General features: G+C 43.8%; 1 protein-coding gene across 19 annotated transcripts in view; it reads right to left on the reverse strand.

Moving 5' to 3' along the window:
* AAK1 (AP2 associated kinase 1) overlaps nt 1-24,831 on the reverse strand; it is a 163,730-nt gene that overhangs the window by 82,466 nt on the left and 56,433 nt on the right. For all 19 annotated transcript variants that reach the window (XM_027555689.1, XM_027555691.1, XM_027555692.1 and 16 more), the window contains one exon: nt 7,532-7,650. In XM_027555689.1, coding sequence (XP_027411490.1) covers nt 7,532-7,650 — 119 coding nt within the window. The remainder of the gene's footprint in view (nt 1-7,531; nt 7,651-24,831) is intronic.

A 24,831-nucleotide genomic window follows, 5' to 3' on the forward strand; every position in this document is an offset into this window, starting at 1 on the left:
GCAAATTTAAATGATATGTATTATATACACATATAACTCAGAGAGGTAGGGCTGAGCGTCTATTGGACAGAAGTTGGAGTCTGCTGCTGCTGCTGCTAAGTCGCTTCAGTTGTGTCTGACTCTGTGCGACCCCAGAGACGGCAGCCCACCATGCTCCCCCGTCCCTGGGATTCTCCAGGCAAGAACACTGGAGTGGGTTGCCATTTCCTTCTCCAATGCCTGAAAGTGAAAAGTGAAAGTGAAGTCACTCAGTCGTATCCGACTCTTCGTGACCCCCTGGACTGCAGCCTACCAGGCTCCTCCGTCCATGGGATTTTCAAGGCAAGAGTACTGGAGCGGGATGCCATTGCCTTCTCCGGTTAAAAATATTGCACAGGACTTTTGATTAACAGTAGTAGCAAATTGTTTCAAAAGTTGAATACGTGTATTTATCTCTGCTTCCTTCAAAAGCCTTACTAAATGATGCAAAGTATTTATTTTTAGAAATGAATGAAGTAATTTATTTTTGGCTGCACTGGGTCTTCGTAGTTGCGAGTGAGCTTTCTCTAGCTGCAGTGTGTGGGCTTCTCATTGCAGTGGCTTCTCTAGTTGTGGAACATGAGCTCTAGAGTGCATGGGCTTCAGTGGTCGTGGCCCCCAGGCTCTAGAGCGCACGGGCTTCAGTGGTCATGGCCCCTGGGCTCTAGAGCACACAGGCTTCAGTGGTCATGGCTCCCAGGCTCTAGAGAGCACGGCCTTCAGTGGTTGTGACCCCCAGGCTCTAGAGCGCATGGGCTTCAGTGGTCATAGCTCCCGGGCTCTAGAGTGCACGGGCTTTAGTGGTCGTGGCCCCCAGGCTCTAGAGAGCACTGGCTTCAGTGGTTGTGGCCCCCAGGCTCTAGAGCGCATGGGCTTCAGTGGTCGTGGCCCCTGGGCTCTAGAGAGCATAGGCTTCAGTGGTCATGGCTCCCGGGCTCTAGAGTGCACGGGCTTTAGTGGTCGTGGCCCCCAGGCTCTAGAGAGCACTGGCTTCAGTGGTTGTGGCCCCCAGGCTCTAGAGTGCATGGGCTTCAGTGGTCGTGGCCCCTGGGCTCTAAAAAGCACAGGCTTCAGTGGTCGTGGCTCCCGGGCTCTAGAGAGCACAGGCTTCAGTGGTTGTGGCCCCCAGGCTCTAGAGCGCATGGGCTTCAGTGGTCGTGGCCCCCGGGCTCTAGAGAGCATGGGCTTCAGTGGTCGTGGCCCCCGGGCTCTAGAGAGCACAGGCTTCAGTGGTTGTGGCCCCCAGGCTCTAGAGCGCATGGGCTTCAGTGGTCGTGGCCCCTGGGCTCTAGAGAGTACAGGCTTCAGTGGTCATGGCTCCTGGGCTCTAGAGCACACAGGCTTCAGTGGTCATGGTTCCCAGGCTCTAGAGAGCACGGGCTTCAGTGGTTGTGGCCCCCAGGCTCTAGAGCACATGGGCTTCAGTGGTCGTGGCCCCTGGGCTCTAGAGAGCACTGGCTTCAGTGGTTGTGGCCCCCAGGCTCTAGAGTGCACGGGCTTCAGTGGTTGTGGCTCACGGGCTTAGCTGCTCCACAGTATGTGGAATCTTCCCAGACCAGGGATAGAACCTCTGTCCCCTGCATTGGCAGGTGGATTCCTATCCACGGTACCATCAGGGAAGTCCAAGTGTTTAATTTTTAAAAAGGCATAAACAGAAGACTTCTGCTTCTGGGAAGGTGAAGTAGATGTACTTTTTCATTTCCTCCTGCTAAGTACACTTATTTTGTACATAAAACTGAATTTAAAATAATTGACTTAATAACAAAAGTCTGAAATGCTGAGTAGAAAGCAGACTGAATAGGAACTTTGGGGCCCAAGGAACAACACAGTGGTGAGCTGCCTGGGTTTTCTTTTTGCCGTATGTTTCCCCGACTGAAAATTGAAGAAGCCAGCAAACTGAAACCACCAATGGGTGCAGACCTAAAAAGTCTGCCCTCCCCAGACAGACCCAGAAAAGGGGCAACCCAGTAAGACAGAACTCATAGAAACTAACTGCTCTATGCCAGCCAAAAGCCATGGAAAAAACCGACAGCCCTGACCCAGCCGTGCCAGTAAAGACCAAATGGAGAGCCTAGACTTCCAACCTCACTAGTCTGCAACAAATCCCTCCAACCTTCCCTTCCGGGTAGGCAGTGTCAGGAGAGGGCTGAGTCAGGACCTTCAGCTCTGAGGTGCTAGGAGAGGAGGCCAAGCAGAGAGTCAAGACTTCCACAAACACCAAGTAGTAACAAGGTCAACCCCCACCACCACGGTATCCACTGAAGCCATAGAGGTGATAGCAGCAAGGCACTCCCACTTCCCGGCCAGGGAAGGATCGGTGCAAGCCTAACAGGAAACTAGAACTTTTACCTCAATCCAGTAATAATGAGAAGCACTTTCTGGGGTGAAAACAGAGGCCCCACAGGAAACCTGAACTTCTACCTCCACCTAGTAGTAACAAGAGGGCTCTTTTCAAGTCCCATCAATCCTCCGCCAGAGCAGAAGAAACCAGGCAGAACAAGAGGTTGACAGACGATTCAGAAGCTCATAGCACAATATGAAAGTGTTGATATTGTCTGTCATACCAAGAACTAGGAAGATCTCAAGCCACATCTATTGACAAGACAGCAGTCGATAGATGCCAAAATGAAGGTGACCAAGAAGACAGATTTGGGCTTCTCTGATAGCTCAGTTGGTAAAGAATCCACCTGCAACGCAGGAGACCCTGGTTCGATTCCTGGGTTGGAAGATCCCCAGGAGAAGGGAAAGGCTACCCACTCCAGTACTCTGGCCTGGAGAATTCCATGAACTGTATAGTCCATGGGGTCACAAAGAGTCGGACACGACTGAGTGACTTTCACTTCAAAAAGACAGAATCATCCAGTTATATTAAGCAGTTATGACAAAAGTGCTTAGACCAGCAATTAAGGACATGCTTGAAACAAATGAACAAACAGAAAGCCTCAGCAAAGAAACAAGAAGTGTCATCAAAAACCCAGAAAACCTAAAGAATCACCAAATGGAAATTTTAGAACTGAAAAATGCAATAACCAAAGCAAAAAGCACAATGGATGGGCCCATCAGCAGAATGGAAGGGAGACAACAAAGAATCAGTGAACTGAAAGATGAAACAACAGGAATTACCCAGTATGAACCAAAGATAGCAAACAGATTGAAGGGGGAAAAAAAGGACAAAATTAATATGCCTAAGAACAAACTGATATAAATAAATGATTGAGTAAATAATTAAATGAGGGAGATGTACAGTAAGGTTAGAAAAGGAAGTTAAAGAGAAACATATCAGAAAGGAAAAAATAAAACTGCCTCTATTTGTCAATGACATGGTGGCGTACATAGAAAATCCTAAAGATTGGAGAAAAAATTCATAGAACCAGTAAACAAGGTCAGCAAGGTTACAAGATACAAAATAAACACAGAAAAATCAACTGATTTTCTACATCCTAGCAGTAAAAATATGAGCACTGGAATTAATTATCCCATACCATTTATACTCACTCAAAACAAAATCCAAAACCAAGGTATAAATCTCAGAACACATACAAGGCCTGTATGCTGAAAACTACACAATGTTGATGAAAGAAATCAAAGATGTAAATAAATGGAGAGAGGTGCCATATTCATTTACTGGAATACTAAACAGAGAAAAGATGTCATTTCTCCCCAAATTGATATACCAGTTTAATGAAATTACAGCAGAACATTCTGCAGATATAGATAAGATTATTCTAAAATTTATGTGAAAAGACAAAAGAATGAGAATAATTAAGAAATAATTTTCAGAAAAAAAAGAAGTAGGAGGAATCAGTCTGATTTCAAGATTTATTATAAAGCTATAGTAATCAAGGCTGCATGGTGCTGGTGGATGAACAGACACAGAGATTAATGGAATAGAACAGAAAATAGAGAAATGTCTGGAGATCAACCCTCACAAATAAGCTCAACTGATTTTTTACAAGAATACTCAAAGAAGGAAAGATCACCTTTTCAACAAATGAACACCCACAAACAATAAAATAAACTTCACCCTAAGTCTCAAGCCTTAAAGTTAACTCAAAATGGCTCACAGACTTAAATGCAAAATGTAAACACTTACGAAAAGAGTAAATAAATAAAATCTTCAGGACTGAGAGCCAGGCAGAGTTCTTAGAAGTTACACCAAAAACACAATCCCCCAAAGGAAAAACTAATAAACTGGACTTCATCAAAATCCCAAACAAAACAAAACCAAAAAGAAGGGTCTTAGGAATTAAAAAGCCTGATATATAAAAAAATGCAACAGTTTGGTTGAATACAAAGTTGAGAAAATTTGCTGGAAAGTAGAAGGATAAGACAAAGAAATGAAAAATAGAAGGAAGAAAACAAAAAGTCAGAAAATCAGTTCAGGAGAACTAACATCCAAATACTAGTAGTAAAGGAAGACAGAAAAGGAAACCATCAAATGAGACCAACTGAAATTCTCCCCACACAAGGATATGAGTTTGTAGATTAAATGAGACCACCAAACAACAAACATAATAAATTAAAAAACGCATCCACCAAGATATATCATCAATTTTGTAACACTGTAAGCAAAGAATTTACAAATTTCTAGGGAGAGAAAATGGGTCACAGCCAAAGGACAAGGTATTAGAATGACTTTGGATTTCCCAAACTCAACAATGAAGCTAAAACACAGTACAGCAATGCTTTCAATATCTCAATGATACTATTTCCAATCCAGACTTTTACATGCAAACTACCACATGTGTGAATGTAAAACAAAGATACTTCCAGACCTGCAAGTTATTAAAAACTGACCTACAGTACATCAGGAAGCTCCTGGAGGACGAGTTCCACCAAAAGGAGAAAGCAGAGCGAAAAGAGGAGGCGACAAATCTGACAAGAAAGAGAAGCAAAAAGAATGGCTAGAAAATCCCAAGATAAGACAGTAAACTGTCCTAGAGAGCAACCAACTCAGATTTCATCAAGTCTGAAGACTGACAGAGATCTCCTCAGGATGATAAAACAGAACATGTTCAGAAGTATTTTTAAAAGGATTTAAACAACTTGGGGGAGAGTTTGAAATTGTGCAAAAGCACACAGAAAACTGAGATTTAAAAAACCTAAAAAACAAAAAAAAGACAATGATTAATTCCAGTGGGGAGATAAAAAAGAAAGGAATAGTCATCATAGTCCACTTAGAAGATTCGGCAAAAACAATGTTTTCTTACATAATAATGTAAAAACTAATATTAACATAAATGACAGATTGCCAAACTTATGGCTATTTTGGAAGAATAGAAGTGAGAATAATGAAAGTATTTGGAGGGAAGGGCATGTAGGGAATGAAAGAACGCCAACTTTTTACTTTGCATAGTACATATCGCCTAAAATGGACGGGGAGGGGAGAACAACTAGCAACATCAGCTTGTTACTTAGAAATATATCAAAAGAACCCACTAAAAGTGGTGGCCTCGGGGACCTTGCAATGGCACAGGAGGACCCCTCAGGGAACTGCTTGATGTTTTTTGTAATAAGCTTACTCCAATTATTTGAGTGTTCAAGTTTTGGAAAAATATAAACTAAAAAATCAAATTCTCATTGCTAATACATGGCTGCCGCAGAATGTGAACCATATAATTTAATTCCAAATCAGGTCCATTAATTTATGAGCTCCTAAGGGGCCCACGACTTCTTAGTTGCTTTACTCCAACACCTGCCTAGCACAAAATAAGCCCTCCAAACTCGTTTCTGAATGAGTGGGAGAAAGTTAAAGAGTGAGATTAACTCTAACACCTGAAAATGAATGAGAAAGGCATTTTGGGCAGAGGAGAGAGCAGAAGCGAAGAGGGGAAGTGGAGTGTGAGAGCTGAGCAAGGAAAAGGGGCGGTGGGGGAGGAGGAACACCATCCAGGAAACACTGGGTGGAGAAAGGGAAACACAGCAGCGTGGCTGTTGGGAGCCAAGTGGCGGGCAGCGGGAGGACACTGGCGCCTGAGGACAGATCCACACGGCCCTGACTATATGTCTATCAGCCTTGGGGGTTTTTTTGCTTGCTTTGCAATGATGACAGCAACATTTATTTCTGTCAACAGTTTCTTCCCAAATAGTTTCAGCTTTATGGAATCTACATATCACCAGGCTCTCTAAAGTCCTGAGCTGTACCACTTGTTACTCTACAAGCAGCCACTGAAAGGGCAGTCGCACAATGGCAAGCAAAGCCTGGGGGATCCCCACGTTGCCACTCACCCATTTTCTGGACCTCTTTCTTAATGCGCTTACCAGGAGCATTAAAATGCAGGGTACAAAGGAGCCATCACCCCTAGGTGACATGTGCGTCTGCTACAATCATTATTCATATATTCATTTCATCCAAAGTTTAACTAGTTCCTTTATGTTAGGCAATGTACTGGAATACAAAGTCTCTGGTTTCAAATAACTTACTTTCTAAATTACTTATAAAATAACATGATAAGGAACATAACTGACACAAACAAAAGTACTGAGGAAACACAAAGGCATAATAACGGACTACCCAAATTTCTTAAATGTGTAATGTCGAACAGAAGTTAAAGAAAGCGAACACTCCAACAAACTCCCATATACACATCACCCTGCTGGTGCAATAATCAATTCATTGCCAATCTTGTTTCTCTTCTAAACCCACTCATTTGATTTCAAGAAATCACATTATTTCATCCACAAATATTTCATCAAATATCTAACAGATGGGGTCTCTTTCTTTAAACACAAGAAGAACCTAAATCCTGAAAACTGAGGATTTATGAAGTGAGATATAATTAATATATAAAAGGCACAGATTTTAAGGTGCCCAACTGAGGTCTGACAATTGTGCACCCATAACCACTACCCAAAACAGGATACAGAACAATGTCAGTGGCCCAGAAAGTTCCCATATACCCCTTTCTAGTGAATTTCTCACAACCAGATAGCCACTTTCTGATCTCTATTACCATGGGTCACTTTTGCTTATTCTTAACCTTTTATAAATGGAATCAGAGTGTGTATGCATAAACATTTCTAGGCAAAAAAAAAAGAAAGAAAAAGAAGAATTCTGGGGGGAAGGATGACATGGACAAAACACAAAGATGTGGAAGACTACATCATCATTCACAGAATGATGAAGGACTTGAGAGGGTTGAAAACTAGGACTGGTAGCTGATAGATGATAAGACTACAAGAAGAGATTCGTTGGCAACCTCAGATCTCTGTAACTATTAATAATTCTGGGAACCAAGCTGTTAAGTATGTTTTTCCCAGTGCCTCAAACTATTTCTCTGACCTGAAAACTGGTCAGTTCTCTCAATATGCTTCTACTCCTCAACTCTCCAGCTGAGAATGACTGAGGCAGGAGCAACACCCTATGTCCCTTGGCTGTTCACTCCCATCTTGGGTGAGGCCTCACTGTCATCTCAGGGAAGGAAAGAAGCACCCCCCGGGGCTTTCTTATGAAAGGGCATAGTCCCTCCCCAACATTTGAACAAGTGAGCCCAAGTCTGATGGGCAACCTTACCATTATCTGGATTTCTCTCTTGCACACCTGGAGATCATGCTCGTTGTTGACAAACATGCGTTTCAAGGCACATTTCATTCCATTGCTCGTCCTCACCAGAAACACGATGGCAAATCCACCTGGGAGAGAAACACACACACAAGCTCTTGTAAGTCATGTTGTAGAAGTCAGTCGAATGACCATGAGGCTGCAGGCTGCTGATGTCACTGCTAATGGTTCTGATGCCATCGTCAGCTAGGCCTAGGGCTGGTCTGGCACAAAATGCATTCTTAAGAGTCTGGGACTCAGAGGTATCGTTTGTGGGATAGGGTAGCAAGAATCAGAAAAACTGTTCCTGAACTATCTAAAACAAAACAAAACAAAACAGGAGAACAATAATAGATAAACAGATGAATGAAAAGATGAAAAAAAAGAACCAACTACATTCCAACTGCTCTCCTGGGCACTCTGTCATCATGAAGTCGTGAAGTCACTCAGCTGTGTCCGACTCTCTGTGATCCCATGGACTGTAGCCCACCAGGCTCCTCCATCCATGGAATTTTCTAGGCAAGAGTACTGGAGTGGGTTGCCATTTCCTTCTCCAAGGGATCTTCCCAACCCAGGGATCGAACCTGGGTATCCCACATTGCGGGCAGACACGTTACCGTCTGAGCCACCAGGGAATCACTCTCCTGGGCTCTCTGAGCTCTTGTTAATTCATACCACAATCCTATGAAGCCAGGTGATATTCTTCCCTGTAAGACAATTACTCTCTGAAGAAAACAGAGGCTTAAAGAGATTAGATTCAACCAAGGACTTCTTTAAAAGAAAAAAAAAAAAAAAAAAACCACCTAAGTCCAATACTTAAACAGAGAGGCTTGGAAATTATTTCAAAAACCGTTTTAAGATAGTTGGCAATCAATTTCGAGAATCTCCTTCCCTTCCTTTCTTCTCATCCCTCCTCACCTCATCCCCTGACTAATCAACAATACATTTGGAGGATTACTTCTGCCCTCCCTACTTCATGGGCTGTTGAGAAGACACAGACACAGTTAGGAAAGAGCTACTCTACGCAGCAGCCACCAGGGAAGCACGATGATTACTGGGCAGATTTTTTTAATGTCTGCTCTAACCTTTCTCTAAAACACAGTTCATAATTCATTAAAAGAGATTACTATAACTCGAACAGGAATCCTTCAATGCTCTAAACTGGTTATACTTTGGTGTTCCACAAATTCTTAGAACCCCTAACCTTGACCTCACTCTTCAAACACTGTCAGAGGCCTTCAGTGCCACTGTTAAAAAGAGTTTGGGTAGATAAGGTGCAGCAAAGCTATCAAAGGTGAAGCTTTGGGATAAGCAGCAGTTACATCAGACTTAGTCTATCTGCCTGCTCACACACCTGCATTAACTTAGCTTGTACTACCCTGCACATTGACCCTGGGTACTGAAAAAAACTGCTAGGCTGTTCTTTGCTGAGCTACTAGGGAAGCCCTCTTTGCATGGAGGTGATGACTAATTGGATGGAGCTGAACACAGAGAGAAGTCAGCAGTACAGGAACTTGAGCTGGGGTTATGGCATAGTCCTGGGGTGAGACAGGGCCATTAGTAGTGATTATAGAGACCTCAGGCCTGTGATATAAGACCCGGGTCCCAACCATTCCACTCGAAATCCTTGAAGACCCAGCAGCCCTCCAGCAGCTGTCTGTCGATGTTCTCAGTATTTCCTGTTGTATCTTTATAATAACTGTTCTTTTTCAAATTAACTTGAGTAGGATTCTGTTCCATGCAACCAAAGAGAACCTTAATCATGCAGCATTGTTGCATTTTTTCATAAAGCACACACATAATTCTGTGTTAAAAAAATTTTGAACAGACTCAAATGTTCCAAATGTGCGTTTTGATAATGATTTAGCAGAGACTGCAAGTTTGTGTATTTCCTGTCATGGTGCTCTTCAGTACTCAGATAAACACTACAATTTACCATCCAGTCTTTCATTTCAGCTGTCATCTCTCTAATTTTTGTACCTCAATAACATTTTTCATTTTCTTATAATAAAGTCCACTCACACTGCTCAACTGTCGATTTAATTCTACAATTTTGAGTACTTACCATAAAAGATTTTTAAAACCCTAGCATGCATCGACAATAGATAGAAGTCTAACACACATGCAAAAGAACGCAATTCTAAGATGCATATTTTTACATTTTAATTTTTAGGATCAGAATTTTCTTCTAATAAATATGTACATTTAATGCAGTACTATTTGTCTTCCCTTTCCCCCTCAAAAGCCATTAAATTCATGATGTCTCTTATAAGCAATTAAACTTGGAGAAAATAATAGTATTAATATAAATGATAAATTATACAATTTCCAAGCATAATCATAATTGTTGTGTGAACAATACAGGTAGGTATTTCTTTTACAGATTTTGAATTTCTCTTTAAATCACAGAACTGCAGACTTTGCACCAGCCATGCTTCTGTGCTGTGCTCAGTTGCTCATTCATGTCTGACTCTCTGCAACCCCATGGAAGCCCGCCAGGCTTCTCTGTCCATGGGATTTTCCCAGCAAGAATACTGGAGTGGGTTGCCATTTCCTTCTTCGAGCAGTGCTGCTACAGAGTGTTAAGTCCTAGCATTTTGCTTTATGGGGGAGGAACCACATTTTTAGGACCCAATGGCTAGTTGTGGGCAGAACCTGGACCAGTGTTATTGTCCTAATTATCTAAAAAGTGTTCTTTCCACTTAGTGAAAACTGCAATACTCATTTAGATCACAAGGAGACACGTGACAGCGCTGCAGAACGGAAGCTGGGAATGACCAGTTCCTACGGTTCTGACATGTGGCACCACCAAAGGGCAAGGTGAGCCTGGAGGAGCAGGCTGGTGATGTAGCAATTCGAGATAACTGCCACCAGGTGGGAGCAGTGCAGCTTTCTTCACCAGGTAGCAAGATGACATTTCCAGACAGGACTAGAGAATCAGTTCCAAGGCCTATGGCAGGATCCAGTCAAGCGTAACTGGTTGAGAAATGCCAGCCCAGACTCTCAAAATCTGTGACCAACATTAATCTACAGACAAAGAAATGAGCCGCTATGCTTCCCACAAACAGAACCACGTTTTAGGCATCTATGCCTATTAAGGGGCTTATTTGCAGGCACGTGCTGCATGCTAAGTCGCTTCAGTCGTGTCTGACCCTTGAAGACCCTAAGAACTGTAGCCCGCCAGGTTCCTCTGTCCATGGGATTTCCCAGGTAAGACCACTGGAGTGGGTTGCCATGACCTCCTCCAGGGAATCTTGCCAACCCAGGGATCAAACCTGCATCTTTTATGTCTCCTGCATTGGCAGGTGGGTTCTTTACCACTAGCGCCACAGGGGCACTTGCAGGTAAGAAGCATTTAAATCACGGCTTAAAAACTAAAACAGAAATAATACTGTAACAAGGACAATAAAGACTTTAAAAAATGATCCACATTAAAAAAAAAATCTTGAAAAAGAAAAAATCGAAGCCTGATAGGATTTGTCAGTTTAAAGATGTTAGTCACTTTCACCACATGGCTGACTAAGAGGAGTGTAAATTTCAGGTAGAGCGCAAACAGCACGAATCTTCTTCACCACAGGCCCACATCTGCCACGCGTATCAGGGTGAGAAGAGGCTCGGCCACAGCTGAAGAGGGTATGGGGATTACAGAAGGCAGCTATCAGGCTTCAAGAGAGGTGCTTACCTAAGACTGAGTTGCATCCCTACATCTTGATTAAATGGAAAAATCTAAAGCTGAGCTGGGGAGAGTTTGCACAGAGGGAAGAAAAGCTAACATTCAGCAGAGCCTGTGCCAGTCTGCCCACTGGAGCCTGTGCCAATCGCTCTGCCTACTGGCATTTTTTAAAACACTAAGATAATGTTCAGGATTTTGCTGAAATCCATTTCTTAGGAAAATTCATGGATGTATTGAATTGTAACAGGAAAAAGGATCTGACCCATTATGTGAGGTAAGGGAAAGAGGCAGGACAGGATAATTTTGACAGACTCACTTTTACCAATTCATTTTAAATCCAAAAATATTTTTATTTCCACAAAGAAACATGCTTTCTCCCACTTTCCCTAAAATACACAGTACTCTTGGCCTCACTTTCTCCCTCTAATTTCTGATGATGCAGATGGGTACTTTCCACTCACTATATGAATTAGAGGTTTTGTGTTTGGTTCCCCTCTGTATCTTCATGCCCAAGAACAGTGCCTGACACATAGTGAGTCTTCAAAAATGAATTAGCTTTCCTCTTAATGAGGAGAGATTAGAAAAGACTACAGAGAGTGGTGGAGATTGTGGAAAACCAAAGTATATGGTCCATGTAAAGGAGCAGCTTCTATACAACTCAAGTTAATTATTGCCCTGTCACAATGCAAGAGATGAGAGACTCGGGTTAGATCGCTGGGTGGGGAATATCCCCTGGAGAAGGAAACGGCAACCCACTCCAGTATTCTTGCCTGAAAAATCCCATGGACAGAGGAGCCTGGTGGGCTACAGTCCATGGGGTCTCTAAGAGCTGGACAGGACTGAGCAACTGAGCACACACGCAGAGAGAAATATGGACCCTGTTCTAATACCAACACTTGGTTTTATTGGTCTTCCTATTTTAGCCATTCTGTTGAGTGTGTAGTGATATTTAATTGTGATTTTAATTTGCATTTCCCAATAGATCGCTTATCTTTCAACTTCAGGATTACCTGCTTCCTACCACTGTCCTGATAAAAGGCTTTAATGAGCACAGTATCAACGAGTCACCAATGAAATTACTGAGATAACTTGGACTTCTACCTCTCAGGCAAAGATGACAGAAATGGCTATCTATCTCTGAGGGAAAAAAGAAAAGTGAGAATTTGTAATACATGAAAGAAAAAGTGAAAGTGTAGTCGCCCAGTCATGTCCAACTATTTGTGACCCCCTGGACTCTAGCCTGCCGGGCTCCTCTGTCCATGGGATTCCTCAGGCAGGAATACTGGAGTGGGTTGCCATTCCCTTCTCCAGGGGATCTTCCCAATCCAGAGATTGAACCCAGGTCTTCGGCACTGCAGGCAGATTCTTTATCATCTGAGCCACCAGGGAAGCCCTTTGTAATACAAAGAGAGGGGATTATATAATTGCTAAAATCTTGTTCAACTTTAACATCAACAGGAGATCATGGTCATCAACATCATTATCTGGACTGAAATCTTTTAAACAGAACCTTCTCAAGGAGCCTGATCATGCTATTCAACACTGGCAATGGGGCTTTTGAAGTAACTGTAGTACAGCTCCTGGCTTTATCTAAAATAAGCAATCATGCTAGGTGGTACCAGGCCCTGGGGGCTCTTCTGAATGAATTAAGACACCAGTGACTCCACTTAGCAAGGAGGAGTGAGGGATGGGGAGGGAAGGTGAGTGAGAAGAGAAGGAAAGCACCAAACTGATGATCTGAGCAGTGATATGCACAGAGATAGGGAACAGCTGGGCAGACAATGAGAATGATTAGACCGTGAAACAAAGAAGCCCATCATGGTGCTGAGGCAGGGTTTCTGGATTTGCTGCCAAAGAGGTTTTTGGTGGGTATTTAGCAATCGAGCCTGGAGTCTGGGTTACCAACATCTGCGGCTTGCTTATTTCTTGAAGGTAAAAGGAAACTTCATTTCCTATCATGGGTCCCATCCACACCTTGAGGAATGGCTTCCACTTGTGTGAGAGGAAAGGAAACAGAAACCAGAGCCAGAGGAAACTACAATGAGGGAAACTTCACCCAGACCCATACTCTGCTCACGTCCTCCACTTCTCCACCCTACACGTTCTGTGTTTCTCTTTCAAAATAAGGTTTAACCCAATGACTGCTATTTACTTAATGCAGTTTCTCTTGGAACTAACAGAAAGCTAGCATAAAATAAAACAGCTTTCTGAAGCTTCACTGAAGAATCAGACAGAGAGAGGACTTCCCTGGTGGCACAGTGGATAAGAATCCGCCTGCCAGTGCAGGGGAGTCAGGTTCAATCTCTGGTCTAGGAGGATTCCATATGCCTCCAAAGAGCTGAGCCCACGCCACAACTACTGAAGACCACGTGCCTAGAGCCCGTGCCCCACAACAAGGGAAGCTACCGAAATGAGAAGTCCACCCTCCGCCCCTGAAGAGTAGCGCCTTACCCCAAAACTAGAGAAAGCCCACGCACTGCCATGAAGATCCAGCGCAGCCAAAAATTAATTAACAAATAATAATCAGAGAGCGAATCCAGTTAAAGTGGTATTAACCCAGGAGATATAAAAGAAAGGACAACACTGGATAAGTTACTGGATCTCTTTGGTCTCCATTTCCTCAACTGCAGAAATTAAGACCAAATTAGTGGTATTTAAATGAATGGGTCCCTCGGAGACTTAGGATTACAGGAGATGCTGCAGTGGCTCTACATACAGCTTCCTTTTATCTGCTGAATATTCATTCTGAAAAAAGGGGGGAAACTCTGCTTTAAAGGAGAAAAAACCCAAAGAATATTCCATATCCCTATATAAAGGTAAGGAGTACAGCACTGTGAGTCACACAAACAGCCTTTACCTACAAGCCTACCACTGACACATATGTGCACAGGCAGCTACAGAGGTGGGAGTGGGGGCAGGGCCACCAGATCCACTCTATACTGAGACCGTGGAGTATTCCTGTGGAGTCCAGCAGGTTAGGTTCAAACCCTGGCTCAGGAAAGCCACGGTCTCCCTGAGGCCCCATCCTTCCACCTTTCAAGGTCGGCTGAGATTCACCTCTTAGCTTTGGGGAGGACCGAATGACAGGCGAGACACCATCATATCCATAGGAGGGATATGATGAATACAGGTTGTCTGGCCTTACCTCCTCCCCACCCAAATCCTCTGTATTTATGGTAGATACAAGTGGTATCTAAATGAATGTCGTTAAAGTTTTAAATCTGGAGTATCTTCTTGAGATAAAGGGCATAAACTCAAATACCTACAGGGGCCAGACAGACCATCTAAAGCAGGGAGACAGTGCAGGCATAACAAAGTGTACAGAGGGAGCCTGCTGATGGGAGATCATGAGCAGGGGCGGACCCAGGCAAACCAGAAAGGGCACACCCCGTTCATGAGGCAGTGGCTTCTCAGTGAAGGCCAGCTGTTGCCATGGAGGAATGTGGGCTGAGGGCTGCCAAGTTTTTTGATTTCCAAAAGAAGCTCGATTTTTAGGAGAAATCTCCTGATTTTCAAATCCTGGCTACAACTGTAGAAAAGCTCTTCACCCCTGTGCAAGTCAAGGAAACCCATTTCCAGGCTAGGACTGAACGAGACAGCCCAACTTCAACTTTTACGAGAGTCCTGTGAAGTAGCGGGACATGTATGACCAACTCTACTTGACCAGCTGGGCAACTGAGGCACAGAGAAAAGCCCAAGTGGCTTCCCAGTGCTGCCACCTAGAGGAAGGGCCAGAGGGCGGCAATCCGGGCACACCAATTCCTGGCCCTGACTTTGTCCACTCTCCTTCGCTGCTGACTTTCCCTCCCCACAGCAGACGCTACAGGACACCTCCGTTACCAGGGAAGGTATGGGAAAAGACATGGTGAAAGGCAAGGGACCTGCCCAGGGCTTGGCCTCCCTCGCCGGCCTGGTGGGAGGGAGAACTTGGGTGCAGTGTTTGTGAGCTCCCGCAGGGAGTGACAACCAAGAGGCTGACAAACACCCATCCACAACTGATTCACATTTTGCCAAAAGTTTCAGAAGGAACGAAAGTTTTCTAAACTCTATAACAGATGGCAAGGAGCACAGCAAAGATTCTGCAGGAGAAAAGGTCAATCTGCAGCATTTGTTCAACACTGATTTCAGTGGGGACTTGGGGTTTGTTTTTTTAACGTCAATCTCACCTAACTCGCCTCAAATTAAAAATCGCCATGTGCCAGCTTCCTTCTGGGGAACGTGTCAAAGCAGTCCCTGCCCCAGGCAGAAAGAACACCCAGATGGGGGATGACTGGGGGTTCTCAACCTCCTCTCTCCCCATCGGGAGCTGTGGGCACAGTCAGACACTGGCAAACTCTGACAGTGCTCCAGAAACATCAACAGAACCCAATCACAGCCACAGCCCAGGTTGAACACGGGGCAGCTGGCAGCTGGCTCTTCCTTTCTAGGACTGTAACAACTGGGGAACATCTGCAGTTCGGGGGTTCTCTCTAGGCAAAATTCTCCTCCATCCCCCAAAAACTGCCAGAGAAGGTACCTGCCTGTGTGGAACAAAAGGTCAGAGTTTAAGAAATTAGGAGGAGGGATAGTTGATTTTGGGATGAACATGTACACACTGCTACATCTAAAACAGATAACCAACAAGGACCTACTGTATACAGCACAGGGAGCTCTGCTCAACGTTATGTGACAGCCTGGATGGGAGGGGAGTTTTGGGGAGAATGGATACATGTATATATATGGCTGAGTCCCTTTGCTGCTCACCTGAAACGATCACCACATTGTTACTTGGCTATTCTGCAATGTAAAATGACAAGTTTAAAAAAGAAAGAAAGAAAGCAGGTTGGCTCACACACAGCAGAGGCTTGTGAATTACTGCACGTAAAACCAGAGCACACTGGGCCTGGACTGTCACCATCGGAGATCGACCAGACAAGGGCCTTTCCCAGAGCCACCCGGCCGTCTTGTCGGAACTGTTTCCATGGCATTAACTGTCTAGCAAATGCAGAAATGGTGAGAGACATCAGCAGGGCCGAGGTCTTTGTTCATTGATATCCTCAGGTCATGCTGAGCCATTTTCTCTTCTCTATACTACAAGCCAGGGTGATCTTATAAAAACAGAAATTGAGTATCATTCTCCTGTTTGAAAATCCACGTGGCTTCTGGCCCTCCTTAGAAGGAAACTCCAAAGGCTGACATGGCCCGCAAAGCACCCCATGATATGATGTGAGATCTCTCTCTCCAGCCTCATTCACATCATAGCCTCTCACTGCTCACTCTGTTCCAGCCATGATTGCCTGTTTTCTTCCCACATGTTGCTTGTGCTCCACGCTACCTAAAGACGGCTATGCATATCCCTCCCTCTGCCCTATTCACCTCATTCCTGGCCTGAGCAGCTCCCACGAGCCATCCTTCATGTTTCAGGCTTGATGTCATCTCCCCGATGAACCTCCCCTGACTGCCCCAGTCCCCACTCCCTTCCTCTTCTGATCAGGTTACATACCTTATTATACACACACCCTCCTCTTTTCCTTGTGAACGTATCAGAAGCATAATTCAATACTTAGGTAGCTAATTCCTGGTTTGATGGCTTCTTTCCCTGAACCCTGTAAACTGCACAAGGACAAAGATGACAACTATCTCACTGTGGCCTGTGTCATGAAGCACAGTGCCCGCTGCATAAGCAGTCCTCAGGTGTCTGCCCAGCACCCTAAGGATACCAACAAAAACAAGCAAACAAAACCAAAAAGCCCACACCACACCAAACTGAGACACACTACACAGTGCCAGCTTTTCAGGAGGTTAGAATCTAGCAAGGGGAAGAAGGGACACATTTTGAGAAGGTCCGTGGGTGATGAGGCAGCCCATCCACAGAGCAAAACCAGAGTGCACAGCCCAGCACAACGATGGGTCCTCTGAGACAAAGCCCACTGGATGGTATTCTGGGGTAACGAGTACAGGTGCAATCTCTACAGAAACCTCTGCACTGTCAGAGTGCCACTTGTTCCATGAGTGATTCCTTCTTTTAAAAAGAACACTTGAGCTGAAAAGAAAAACCCTCTTCAGTTGAGAAGGAAAAGAAATCAAAACCCCCGTGCCCACTGCTGCCTCATCCCTCAGCTGAAGAGGTGAAGAGCCTCTTGGGCAGGAACTGTCTCGCCCCCGCCCTCCCTCAAGCCATCGGTGCCAGCTGTCTTCTAGTAAATGGTGTGCAAACCTGGAGAGCAGCTGGGACCGGCCAGAGGGCGCAGAATCTGTGCCCAGGTTTGTCAGCCCCCACCACAGACACCCAAGCCCCAGCTCGAATCATTTCCACCAACACTTTGTTTTTAATACTTATTTTATTGTTGGCTGCCTTGGGTCTCAGCTGCAGCGTGCAGGCTCTTCACTGCAGGGCGCAGACTCTAGAGCCTGTGGGCTCTGTAGTTAGTGGTACAGGAGCTCTCTAGTCAAGACATGTGGGCTTAGCGGCTCTGAGGTATATGGGATTTTAGTTCCCCAACCAGGGATCAAACCAGCATCCCCTGCATTGCAAGGAGGATTCTTAACCACTGGACCACCAGGGAGGTCCCTCCACCAACACTCCATGTGTGTTACTCGCCCACTTTCTCCAAAGAACTGCGAAGTCAAAGTTTGGCTGACATTCTTTTAGCTTCCAACTGTTAATTCCAGAGCATTCCATTCTAACTTCATGCTTCAAAGCTTACTTCAGTTTCTGCATTTTGTGCTTTCAGAGTAAGATCAGGTTAACCAGCTCTGTTTCAGAAAGAGCATTTTCTATTGTGGTGATTTGAGCTCAGCAGCCAGGCTAAGCTGTGTCTTTTGTTCTCCTGGGACAGGCACTGACATCAAAGGTACATAATAGAAGAGTTTTCAATTCTTTGGTTTCATTAGAACTGATTTTCAAACACATCTGCTTTGTCCAGGTCACCCTAATCTCCTCGACCCTCCTGGTTATGAGGGAGACAAGTCCCCAACCTGGAAAGCAGGGTGACATTCTCTCAGCTCCCAACAGTTAATCACAGCCCATTCCAACTTCATTTCATGCTAAAGCCTTTTTTCTGAAGTTCAGGATGTCTGACTGGACTGCCCATCACCGTCCACCAGCTCCCAGGTCTTAGACCCCTTCCCCAGTACCTGTGCACCAGCTCCCAATCTCCTTACCACCCCAACTCTCACCATTACCCAAGTCTTAACAATTCTATCCCTTAAATCTCTCTGGAATTCACCCCTGACACTCCTTCATACGCTTCTCTTTTCCTATCGGAACTAAAATAGAGTTCTTAGTGTCATGCCTTGGATCTCTTTCCAGTCTTAAATTCGTATCTAAAAACTCCTCCCTCTTAAAAGGATTCATTAACTTCCCAAAGTCAGAATAAAGACCAACTTCCTGAACGCAGCAGTATGCTAAGAATCTTTATATTTTCCCCCATTTTATTTTGAAGAATTTCAAACACACAGCAAAATCAAAAAGATCATACTTTCATATGGTGAACCTCCCTATGCTCACCACCTAGAGTCTACAAATTGTTAACATTTTGCTACACTTATTTTATCACATATTTATCATCTGTCTATGTAATCATCAACTCATATTTTTGATACATTTCCAAGAAAGGTATAGACCTTGGTGCACTTCACCCTAAACACTTCAGCATATCTTTAACTACTATTCAGAATTTACAGTTCTTTTGGAGGGGCTGGGTAGAAATAAAATCTACTTACAGAGAAATGTATAAATCTTAAGTATATTATTGGATACGTGTTGATGAATGCACAGTCAAGTAACCCAAACCCCTAACAAGATATAAAACCTTTCAATCACAGAAAGTTCTCTCAACCCCTTCCCAGATAATCCCACCCTCGTATCCCCCACAGATGCAATCTGCTTCTAGTTTTATCAACTTTAAACCTTCATATAAATGGAATCATACCATATGTGCTTTTTTGTGTAAGGATCTCTTATTTAACATAATAGTTTATATTGGTATCAGTAGTTCGTTGCTCTTATTGCTGACCCATGTATCTTTTCTCTTATTGATCGACATTTGGGTTATTTCAAATGTGGAGCTATTATGAACAAAACTCTAAACGCATTCTTTTACAAGTCTTTTTGTGTCATATGCTTTTATTTTTCTTGGGTAAATACCTAATGGTAACCCACTCCAGTATTCTCGCCTGGAGAATCCCATGGACAGAGGAGCCTGGCAGGCTACAGTCCACGGGGTCGCAAGAATCGCACACAAGTTAGCGACTAAAACAAATAAGAGTACAAGGGCTATACCACTGAGTGGGTGTACGTTTAGTTTTAGAAGAAACTGCCAGACCTTTTCCCAAAGTGGTTGTACCACTCTACACTCCCACCAACAAAATATGCTCTAGACCTTGATAACCTGAGTACTTCCTGTCTTCGCCCAGAATCTATCTTCCCATGCTCTCTCCTCTACCACCAAGCTTTCAGAACTAGAACTTTTTTGCTGCATGTCATTCCCTCTGCAGAGAACATTCTGACCCAATCCTCTGCTAGATAAAAGGAGTTTAACATTGCTAAAATAGCACCTCTTCCATGAAGTCTTCCCTTTCCCTGATAATTGCCCCCCTGGCTTTCTTTCCCTTTTTTTTTAAATTAGAGGATAATTACTTTATCCCCCTGGCTTTCATTATCACACATTTGGCCTGTACTTTTACTGCTGCACTCAGCACAGTGTGTTGTGACCTCCTGTGACATGCTCATCTCCCTAGGAGACAGGCTAAAGCAAAGAAGGAACCACTCTTTCTGCCTTGGCAGAAAGACCTGTTATGTCACCATAGTACTTTATTATATACTATATGATACTTTGTATTTCTTCATAAAGTATACTATGTATACTTTAAGGCTATCATTAAACAGGGCTCTTAGGACTTTGAATACTATGCAAGTGTATGAACAACATTCCACATTATTCTCTAGGTGGGGCACTTGAAAAATGAGTCACCAAAGAAAATTAAAATGGCAAGAAGAGCTTCTTGTTTCTCCTGGAGTCCTCAGGGCTAGCACGGTGTTTGGTACGTTTGCTGCTGCTGTTCTTGTTGAGTCACTAAGTCGTGTTCGACTCTTTTGCGAGCCTCTGTCTATGGGATTTCCCATGCAAGAATACTGGAGTGGGTTGCCATTTCCTTCTCCAGAGGATCTTCCTGACCCAGGGATCGAACCTGCATCTCCTACACTGGCAGGTGGATTCTTTACCACTAGCCACCAGGGAAGCCCATCTTGGTACACAATAGATGATTAATAGATATTTCATAAATTAATAGCAATGTGAGAATGCTACTTCCCTGCTGACAATACTCCTCTAGCCCCAACCACCTACAAGATGAAATCCTACCCTTAATGTAGCAGACGAGGCCCATGAGAGTCTGGAGCCCACACAGAGCTGAGGGACTGGACGGTGTCCCCTAGTGCCTCGGTGCTTTTTGCTCATGTTCTGTATCTGGAATGCCTGCCTTCTCTTTAATTAGTAAACGAGTAGCTGTTAGTCCAAGTGCAACTCAAACCTGAGCTCCTATGTGAACTTTGACCTAACAGAATGCCCATCCCTGCCTTATTTTCTAACCCTGATTATATCTCACTTGTCTGCAAACCAGTCTTTGAGGACTATAATCTTTCACTCACAGGGCAAAGATTTTACTTTATTTTTATTCACTGTAGGAAACACATTGGCCTAGCTTACCACATGCTCTACCCCATGCTGAAATGATGGTCAGATACATCAGATGGCTGCCTCCTCCTGGCCATCACTACCCGGACCAGGATCAGGCAGCAGCCACACACTCTCTCTTGAGAATCTGAGTACCAACTTAGGAACTGAAATCAAGACAGTGTGGGACAACCATGTGGACCAGGCTGGTAGCTACTGTCAGTCATACCCATGCTCACAAATAATCAGAGAAGAATGTTTTGTCCAAAAAAAAAAAGGGCAAGACATCAGAGCAGACACTTGGAAGAAGCTGCAATTCGAGACTATGAGGCTCCAAGAGGAGGGAGATGGGCAGAGACACCTGATAACTTTCCAGTACTCACAAAATCCAGCTTCACTTCCTGCTGTTGGGTTCTGGAAGGTTCCTTTATATTTATTCAATGCATTCCTTTTGACTTACTCTAATTTGAATTAAATTTCTGTTCCTTGCAACCCAATGACCCTAAGACACCTTGCACCAATATGTTTATAAAATACATAAGCTCTGATACAATCTAAATTTTAATAATTTTAACCATACAGTTTCCTTTAATAGAAAACATCCAGAACAGAGTGTTAGAACAGAGTATTAAAAATTATACTTGAAGAGTGAGAATTCTTAAATTAAAAACTAGATTTAGAGATTTCCTTGGTGATCCAGTAAGACTCCATGCTCCACTGCAGAGGGCCTGGGTTCGATTCCTGGTCAAGGAACTAGTCCCACATGCCGCAACAAGAGTTCATATGCTGCAACTAAGACCAACACAGTGAAATAAATAAATACTTTAAAAAACAAACAAAAAACTAGATTTACATGAAAACAGAAGCTGCATTAACATACAAAGCTCTAAGTAAGAAAATGATGAAAATCCATCTGGGAAAGGGCAGATACAGGGCGCCTGAACAAAGGAGATGGTCTGTGCTGCAGCCTTCCTTGGGCTCAGAGACCAAGGAAGTTGGGGAGTTGGGGAGATAAGACCCCCCAGCACTCAAAGCACTCACTACTTGGGGAGGCCGAGGAGATGGTTTTTACCAGAGATCATCAGAAAGCAATCATAAAGAAGAGGATTTAGTTCTCAGACGGAGTGGGGTCCTCAGACTGACAGGGTGGAGTCGTTCACATTAAGTGAAAGAAGAGCCCAGCCATGGACCACCCTGGGGAGGCCTGTCAAGAAGGTTAAGTCTCTGCAGGGCCCTGGAGGACCCGGCACCACACAATGCACTGAATCTACGTGGGGAAACTTCCTCTACCTTTGGTGTAAAGCCAGGGTTGAGATTAAGGTGAGTGGAGTGAGATACTTGCTATAGGCACAAAAAGACAAAGTCAGTATTGATGATTTTGTTCCTTCTGCCTCAGGCTGCAGTACAGCTGGGTACATGCATGCCCAGTCACTTCAGTCGTGTCTGACTCTGTGTGACCCCATGGACTGTAGCCTGCCACGTTCCTCTGTCCATGGGATTCTCCAGGCAAGAATACTGGACTGGGCTGCCATGCCCTCCTCCAGGGGATCTTCCTGATCCAAGGATCTTGTCTCCTGAGTTTCTTGCGTTGGCAGGCAGGTTCTTTACCACTAGTGCCACCTACAGCTAGGTACAGCACTATTAAACTGATACCGGTTTTATTTTAAAATATTTATTTATTTGGCTGCATCAGGTCTTAGTTTCAGCATGCAGGATATTTCGTCATGGCACATGGATTCTCTAGTTGCAGCGTGGGCTCAGTAGTTAGGGCACTCATACTCAGTTGCCCTGCAGCATGCGGGATCTTAGTTCCCTAACCAGGGATCGAACCCACGTCCCCTAGATTGCAAGGCGGATTCTTAACCATTGGACTACCAGGGAAGTCCCTCTTGTATTCATTTTTATCTTTTAAATATTACATTAAAACACTGCTGTTGACAACTAAGTTTCTGGGTGCTCTCTTCAGTTCCGCACTGAGGTGAGTGTCTCACCCTAGCTCTGGCCCAACATGAAAATGCTGTCTGTACATTAGAGAAATCTGCCCGGGCACCATACTGTCCTTCCCTTCTACCCCAGGGAAGACCTGAGAGCTCAAGACATTCCTCAGCGGGAAAAGAGAAACTTGGTGAGGGACTCCAAAGGAAGTGGGAGCTGGGAAACCCAGCAGAGAAACAGAGCTGTGGAGTCAGTTTCTGGCTCTCAGTGGGAACTACAGTGATGCTGTTAAGTTCCAGGGATGGCCAGCTCCCGAGCTCCTTGGCCACAGCTGAGATCAAACTAGACCTAGGAGCCAAACAACATAAAGAAACCAAGCTTCACTGAAGCAGAGACTAAGTCTGAACAGTCCAGACACCAAAATAGCATAAGCTTATCAATTAGATCAATAATGAGTACCAGCTAAAACAGAACAGAGCAATACGGGTTAGGGAGAAAGAGGAGTCTTCTAATAATCAGAGTCTTGGGGGCATCTCATCAAAGGGTTGAAGGAAAAGGCTATGGGGTCAGTGCAGAGCAGCCAGAAGCCTAGGGGGAAAATACCTGAAGCTTAACTAGGAAAGTGCTCACTCACTTGGGAGCCTGGACAGACACCAGGAGAAACCAAGGTGTCACAGGGTTCTAAGATGTTTATGCCCAACAAAGAAGGGAGAGAGATCTGAAGAACAGATCCAGCCAAACGGGAAGTAAGAGTTCTGGATACCACCCAAGCATCCAGTTCTGTTAAGGCTACAGTTCAAATAAAGTTGAGGGGAGGGAAAAAATGAGAGCTGAGTATTCCCCAAGCTATATCAGTCTGAGTTAGGCAGCCATACCACCTGGTAGGAACGTCAGCTGGAATTGCTTGGAAAGAGACATGGAAACATGTATAAAAAGCCCAATAGATCTTTTGACTCCAAAATTTCACTTCTGGGAATCTATCCTAGGGAAATATTCTGAAATATTCACAAACTGTGTACAAAAATGCTCACGATGAAAAAAATTATAGCATGAAAAATGGAAATTACTTAGATGTCCAATAAGAAAAGATTTGGTTTAAAAAAATGAAAGTTTGTTCATATAAGAGAATACTACATAGCCATTAAAATACTGAACATTTTTAATGTTAAAATGTGCACAATATAGTCAATAAAAAGAATAAGATACAAAGTTCTGAGTTTATTAAGAACAGCTATGTAAAAATGCATATCTGTTGTGAACAGACTAGAAGAAAATACAACAAACAAAATGCGATGATTAAAAATATGCAAAAAATTTTCTAAGACTGAGTTACCTGGGAGAAATGACATTATAGATGATTACTTTCTTCCTTATCCTTTTATTTTCCCGATTTTCACTAATGACCATATATTACCTTTCTTAAATTATTAAAAGAAAAAAACAAAACAAAACACACTTTTTGTTGTTTATTTTTAAAGAAAAACCTGTGCTCCAAAACCTGGGAGGCATATTACGAAGGTATTTCCATTCCTAAAACAACCAGGAAGGAGCACAGCAAAATCGACCAATGAATGAAAATCCATGGGGACAAAATTTCTTCTGCCCCTGGGGTAAAACCAGGACTGGGACTGGGGTGAGGAGAGTGAGGCAACAGCCTGGGGCATGAAATTTATACAAGTGCTCAAAAACTCAATTATCAAGATACATAGCATTTTAATGTATTTTTAAGTGCAAATAATGGCCAAAAAAATCCAGAATGAAAAAAATTTCAATTTTAAATAAAGACAGGATCAGTATTGATTTTTTGTTTTGTCTTAGACTCCAGTATGGCTGGGCACAGGGCTGTTACTGATCCTGTCTTTACTTTAAATTCTGGTATTTTGTTGATCCTGACTGGCTAATTGCCTAGGATTTCCCGACCCTCCATGATGGTCAGGGCAGTGAGGTGGAGCAGTACCTGAGTGCTCCGATGGCGGTACTAAGTGGGAACCAAAGAAGCAAGATGACAG

The sequence above is a fragment of the Bos indicus x Bos taurus genome, chromosome 11 (assembly GCF_003369695.1).
Source record: "Bos indicus x Bos taurus breed Angus x Brahman F1 hybrid chromosome 11, Bos_hybrid_MaternalHap_v2.0, whole genome shotgun sequence".
Taxonomy (NCBI): domain Eukaryota; kingdom Metazoa; phylum Chordata; class Mammalia; order Artiodactyla; family Bovidae; genus Bos; species Bos indicus x Bos taurus.